The sequence below is a fragment of the Crocuta crocuta genome, unplaced genomic scaffold (assembly GCF_008692635.1).
Source record: "Crocuta crocuta isolate KB4526 unplaced genomic scaffold, BGI_CrCroc_1.0 scaffold317, whole genome shotgun sequence".
NCBI classification, from domain to species: Eukaryota; Metazoa; Chordata; class Mammalia; order Carnivora; family Hyaenidae; genus Crocuta; species Crocuta crocuta.
Genome location: NW_027530984.1, coordinates 1901948 through 1908707, shown reverse-complemented (window position 1 = coordinate 1908707; position 6760 = coordinate 1901948). Strand labels below are relative to the sequence as shown.

The window sequence follows — 6760 nt, the reverse complement described above, 5'->3', positions numbered from 1 at the left end:
GAGTACTTTGTTTTAACCTGTTCCGCATACAGATTGCCCCATCCTCCTGGAGGTGACACTTCTCTAGTTTCTTTCAAACTAGATATTCAAGAGAGCACTGGCTGGAATCACATTGGTAGACTGATGCTCCATGACAGCTAAAAGTTGGATTGAGTTTCAGGAGCTACTATATATAAAGCTGGGGCGACTTATGTCACCGCACTAATTAAATGCCATCTGGGTGGTTCCTCTGGGTTTTTGAGCCCATCACCCAGTTCAGACCGAGTCAGAGGCCAAGGAGGAGAACATGATGATGGACCTTTTTGAAACTGGCTCCTATTTCTTCTACTTGGACGGGGAAAATGTTACCTTGCAGCCATTAGAAGTGGCAGAGGGCTCTCCTTTGTACCCAGGGAGTGATGGTACTTTGTCCCCCTGCCAGGACCAAATGCCCCCGGAAGCTGGGAGCGACAGCAGCGGAGAGGAACATGTCCTGGCGCCCCCGGGCCTGCAGCCGCCCCACTGCCCCGGCCAATGTCTGATCTGGGCTTGCAAGACCTGCAAAAGAAAATCTGCCCCCACTGACCGGCGGAAAGCTGCCACCCTGCGCGAGAGGAGGCGACTAAAGAAAATCAACGAAGCCTTTGAGGCCCTGAAGAGGCGGACTGTGGCCAACCCCAACCAGAGGCTGCCCAAGGTGGAGATTCTTCGGAGCGCCATCAGCTACATAGAGCGGCTGCAGGACCTGCTCCATCAGCTGGATCAGCAGGAGAAAATGCAGGAGCTAGGGGGGGACCCCTTCAGCTACAGACCCAAGCAGGANATGAACCCCCCAGTGACCCGTGAACTCGGGGTGCCTGCAACAGGCAGGAAATTCGTACCCGGCCCGAGGAAGTAGGGGAGACGCCCCCACAAAGCTGCTTCCCCCACTCCCTCCCCGGAACCGACGTTTCTTCCCTAATCTTCTGCGGCCTTGGTTTTTCCCCAGCTTGAGGGTGCGGATTTCCTGCGCACCTGCAGCTCCCAGTGGCCAAGTGTTTCGGATCATTCCAGGGGGCTCGTGATAACTGCCAAGGAAGGTAAAGTAAAAGAAGGGCTCTGGGCCGTGCCAGAGAACAGGCCGGGAGGGAGGGCTGGGGTGGAGAGGGCTCGGACCTTGGCGGCGCTGGGACGCGCCCTGCGAGGAGCGCGCTCCTCGCGCGCGCGGGGACCAGGTCCTCCCGCACTGCCTTGAACCGCCTCGCGCCCGCCCGGAGCCGCCTCGTTCTTCATTCCTTAGGGGCTATACTTGTGTGTGTGTGTGTGTATGTGTGTGTGTGTTTTTCTTTTTCTGCGCTCAGGAGGGGCAAGCATTGACTCGTCAGCCTCCAGTAGCCTTCGATGCCTTTCTTCCATCGTGGACAGCATTTCCTCGGAGGAACGCAAGCTCCCCTGCGTGGAAGAGGTGGTGGAGAAGTAACTCGGAGCGGGAGTTGGGATGTTCTCCACACAGCAGGAAGATCCCACCCTCCCTCCTTCGCCTAATCCTTTAGATGGGGTCACATTACATTAATATTTAGGAACCCAGACCCACAAGTTTATGAAAGGGAAGGAGACATGTTCACAAAGAAACTTCTCAGAAACTGTCGTGCACGCGCAGATGAAAAAGCCTCTGGGCCTTGGGCTTTTACTTTTGGAACCGCGAGTGGCCTTACTTTGTTTTTGTTTGGTTGTGTAACATACTACTTTTATTACGTTGATCTTTTTTTGTGCCATGTTCAAAAGAAGTTCATTCCTGTCCGAAGCAAAGTGGGAACGTTGCATCTACATGTTAGTGGTACTGAATGTATTTTTTTGTAAATAATCTTAGTACTTTCATTTTTTTATGTAAACCTAAGAAATATATTTTAAATGTGGAGTGACGGATTGCATATAAAATGTGCGAGGATCCTGATATCGTAATATTAAAAAATAAGTTTCTTTCTGAACCACGTTGGTCCTAATTTGACTGAAGTGAAAAATATGTTTGGGAGTATGTGCACATAAATCAAGAGGAGCCCTATTTTAATTTAGATGCCACACCACGCCGTTTACTTAGGTGTTTTCTTAAGGGCTGATTTAAAGGGAGGAAATGGATTGTTTTCCTAAATCTGAATTAAACTGCTCACCTTTCTATCTCCTATAGACCGACACTTGTGGTTAAAAATGAAGAATATCCAGAAGGAATTGGCCCTTTTTCCTTTTATGTGTACCTTTTTTTTTTTTTAATGTTTTAACTGTCCTATATCTGGATGGGAGATCTGGGTGTGATTTGCTTCCCCAATAACTGCTGGATTTTCAATCCAGTAAAATCTCACTGTTGCAAGAAATAGCCACACAAAAACTCTTGAGTTGCCTAAAAAAACTTTAGCTAATTTAGCGCAAATTACTTGCCCTCCTTGACTTTCCAGGACCCGCCCTTCATGGAGAAATGTCCTTCATCCGGGTACCGGGGCCTGGCGCTGGCCTCCCAGCCGGGTCTCTGGCCCCTCCCTAGTTTTCTTGAATTAGACTGGTGGTTAGAAGACTGGAATATATCCTCAAGGTCCCGTGTGGCTCGAGTTTGTTTTGCAAATAGAAAGATAAAAGAAGGGAACAATCTGTCTCTTGAGGTGGGGGAGGCCTCTTTGAGGGACAGGTTGCTTCAAGACAGGGAAGGGTTAAATGGTTGAGGGCAAAAGACAACAACAACACACATGAAACCTCTTAGCTGGACCAAATAGCAAAGCCCCAGAGAGGCTTGAAGCCCCAGGAGCTCCTCACTGCCGGGATTTTACAACGTGTGCCAGGTTTGTTTATCCTGTAACTTCAGGAAGAAACGACCACCAAGAATCGCAGTGGGAAGTGAAGCCGAGGAGAGGGCCAAGCCATTTCTTTGGAACTGCTACTTCTCGCTTGCATTCTGTAAATGCCACTTCACTCCAACAGCCCTCCCCACCCTTCACTTCTGCCTCCCCTTTTTCCCTACAGCTAGTTTTCCGTTTACAAATGTGAAAATCAAATCCTATTCAGTATTTCGCAGCCCAATCTTGCTTCCTAACTAACACACCCTAGTCTGGACGTTCCTGTTGCACATCAACGAAGTTCCAGATACCGCCACAGACAGCGCCCACTGCAGGCATGGAGCGGCATCTTGCCCCTTTTCTGGCTCCAAGGGCCTTCTCCAAGTCATAGTTACTTTGTCTTCTGAGCACCTGGATAATTCTAGCTTCGCCTAGAATATGTATAAAGTGCAGAAAGGTTCACAGAGGAAACTGACACTGACATATAATCTCTCCCAAAGGTTTGAGAAAAGCAGGTGGGAGTGTTCCTGGATGCAAACGGCTGAGTCCCCGTGGACGCTGACTACCTAGATTCAATCCAGGCTGCTACCCTGTAGCCTTGGGCTATCCCAGCTCCTCTCTTCCCATTTCCTCATTTGTAAATAATGGTGACAACAGTAATAGTGCCTAAGTGAGGGTGTGAAGATTTCACTGAGGTAACACACAGTCAAGCTCTTGCTTAGCCAAAGCAGAGCACTAAACATCGGCTACATACTAAACCAACTAAATACTAAACATTGGCTCTCTTTATTTTTCATTAGTAAATCTAAATTGACCCTCAGAAGGCTTCTCTTCCACCAGAAGCCACAGTTCCTTCAGATACTGTTTACTGCCTTGCAGCGCTACTTGGGGAAACTATTAATAACAATGAAATCAGCAGCAATATGTATGATTCATTCTCAGCATTTTACGTATTAACCCATAATCCTACAACTACTCATGCGAGAGAAACTCTTATTTCTTTTGAGAAGTTTCTGGGGAACAGAGATGTTCTTGCATTTTAAGTGTAGAGCCAGAACCCATCAGTGGCTTCAAGCCTGTTCTCTCAATCGCCCTGCTCCCTGAAAGAGAAGCCTTGGGAAATAAAGAACATTTGTGGACTAGAATAACTGGCTCTCTGTAACAATTGTTTTCCAAACATTCTTTCTCAAGAGTCATTAGCTACTGAACTCCAAATTAGGGCAGAATTGAAGATAAGCGGTAAAGCATTTCAAATTATCCAATCAGAACATGTAAGACTATCAACATGTCTTGGTGGTTTGTACTGCCATTAACCATGCTTATTATGCATCTCTGCTTTTTTTTCCCTGAGAATCAATATAGATTTTCCCTCAAATGTGTATCTATATATATATATACATGCTATGTATGTACACAGTACATATTATATATAAAATACATATAATAAAGATGTGTCTAAAATATACATATATATACACATATATATGTATGTATATATATATTACATATATATGTGCTACAGATTGATGCCACAACTGAAAGCAAATATCATAAACGACCAGGTGAACTGGTTATTTACTTTACTTTATGACTGTACATATAGTTATAAGACGATCTGTGTTACAAACTGTTCAGCAGAACGCTTTTTATCAATTCATGGACTTTATCTGCTGATGGATTTTATTTAGTCTTTGCAAACCCAATCTTCTCTATCTCTCCTAGCTAGGTAACTCGAGAAATTGTTTGGAATAAGTTTTGCCTATAGAGGTCTTTTCGTTAAATAGAGCAAATATTTCCCAAAGACTTCATGTGACCTCTACTGCTAGAGCTGACATATTAGGGTTTCCAATGAAATCCTTGGTGTGTTTGCAATTAAAATGTTTTCATTTGATATTAATGATGATAATCTTTACTAAGGCCAAAGCCAAAACAAACAGGGCCACGGAAGCAGAAAATCAACATATAATAACTTGGAAAGATAAGCAATTGGGGATTTAAATGGAGCCTTGTTCCAGAGGGAGGCATAATGTTATCAAATATTTTTAAAATGTGTGATTTTCATTTGTATATTACTAGGGACATAATTTGTATAGTGGCAAATGTGAGCTTTTTCAAACTAACTTTAGTCATCACACCTGGATCATTGAATTCCAACCCCGATCATAGTTGAAATTCACTTATGTTTCATGGGCCCATTTACATATATATTTTTTTCAGAGTCCTTCATATGTATGGGGAACGGGGAGCATGGTGCTGAAACTCAGTGTTCTCAACTACCATGGAGTCTGCCAGAGAAGTCTTGGGTTGCTGAGACATTTCTGACTCAAAGTTACAATTTTTCCATTGGTGCTCTTCTCTCAGCAATATTTTATATCATTTATGTATCTCAAAATTCTCCTCCCAGAACACCCTGTCTGGGCAAAAAATATTTAAATAATATTCAGGTTTAAACTTTGAATATCTCATTTCCTAATCTAACAAACGCATTAGTAAATTAACAATAACATGTTGCTTCCTCAAAGAGCCAAGCCATCAAGACATTTCTCCAGCAGACCCTCCAGTCACTCCCTTCAACTCAAAGAAGAGCTACAAAAAAACAAAACAAACAAACAAAAAACCACTGGGTCCTAGAGGTTTCATTTTGAAAAAGAGAATTTTGGCAAGCCTAGTTCAGAGTCAGCCTGTGAGACAGAATAGCTGTGCCATGTGCTCAAACAGAGATAGTGCTGCAGGCCCGGCTCCTTGCTCTACTCTCAAGGCTGCTCAAAGTCCCTCCGTGCGCCTTTGATCTCTCCTGGGAGTCTTCGAATCCGAGCAGAGGCCAATGTCTTCCTCAGCTGTCTTCTCCACAAATTCTTCCAGCAGCTTTGGCAGGTACTAATGTGTTTACTTAGGTGTGCCTGGTTCCCAGAGCTACTAGCAGTTTGAAATTGTTTAGCACGTTGTGAAGTCATATATGATAAGCACAAATCCCGAGAACAACTAGAGTTGTCCAGGAGTTGTTAAGGATCTCGGACGGAGGCAGAAACGAATTGAAATGGACTTGTCTTTCTATGTATATTTGGTTTCTCCCAGTGAGAGAAGCATAGAGAATTTTCAGTAATGCAGAATTCCTAGGGTAGGCCAAATTTACTAGGAAAAGAGCATCATTTCACTGGTGGGGTCTGTCCATCAACACTAGGATTGTTGCCATAATACTTAAACTAAAATAAGTTCTCAAAAAAAAGGTTGGTGATTACTTAAAGGTCTATGCAATTAAAACCTACTAAGGCTAAATTGTAAGAAAATCAAACATGCATTTATTTTCCTTCAGAATGTCAAGTGGAAAAAAATCTAATAATCTCCATATTTCACTAGAACCTTGGGTGGCATACTTTTATAACACCGTGCATGGCTTAATTTTCTTCCCTTCATCTGCCTACCATAAGGCTTTCCTAGTAGTTAGTGTTGGAAGGTCATTTCTAACAACTTGGTTACATAGAAAATGAATCTTCCTCTGTACCTAAAGAAATCCACTTCACTGACTAGTGGGAAACAGAGTATTTTTATTCTTTTCTACAAGGAACAAAAGTCAGTCTAGTCTGATTTTGAGAAAGAGCACCCGAATAATCAGTAAAAGATCTCTTTTTTAAGTGATTTTTAATTTGTTTCATACTTCTTCGTTCAGTTTCTCCACTCAAGAAATTGTTTTTTCTCTGTATGGCTCCAGTTTGTCTCATTTTCTCTTACATTTTCTCTTACACAACGTCCCATTGGAAAACAATAGCAGAACCTCTTCTGAACGGGGCGGGGAGGGGGGACCCCCAACACTGGCTTCCTCCCCTCTTCGTATACTGTCCCGGGTTTTTGGTTTTTAGGGTTTGGTTTGGTTCCTCTCTCTTCCGCCTCTCGTCGTTGACATCAGTTTAAAAGTTTTGTCTCATTTTTTACTCTGGTGTTTTGAGATCCTATTTTCAGCGCTTGAGTCCCAAGGGTCCACA

The 6760-nt window shown here is 43.7% G+C and overlaps 1 protein-coding gene across 1 annotated transcript; it reads left to right on the top strand.

Annotated features, from left to right (window-relative positions):
• Nucleotides 1–286: 286 nt before the first annotated feature.
• MYF6 (myogenic factor 6) lies at nucleotides 287–1438 on the top strand. Its single transcript, XM_077770190.1, has 3 exons — nucleotides 287–814; nucleotides 968–1058; nucleotides 1320–1438. The coding sequence occupies exons 1-3, from the start codon at nucleotides 287–289 to the stop codon at nucleotides 1436–1438; spliced, it is 738 nt and encodes a 245-aa protein (XP_077626316.1).
• Nucleotides 1439–6760: the final 5322 nt, after the last annotated feature.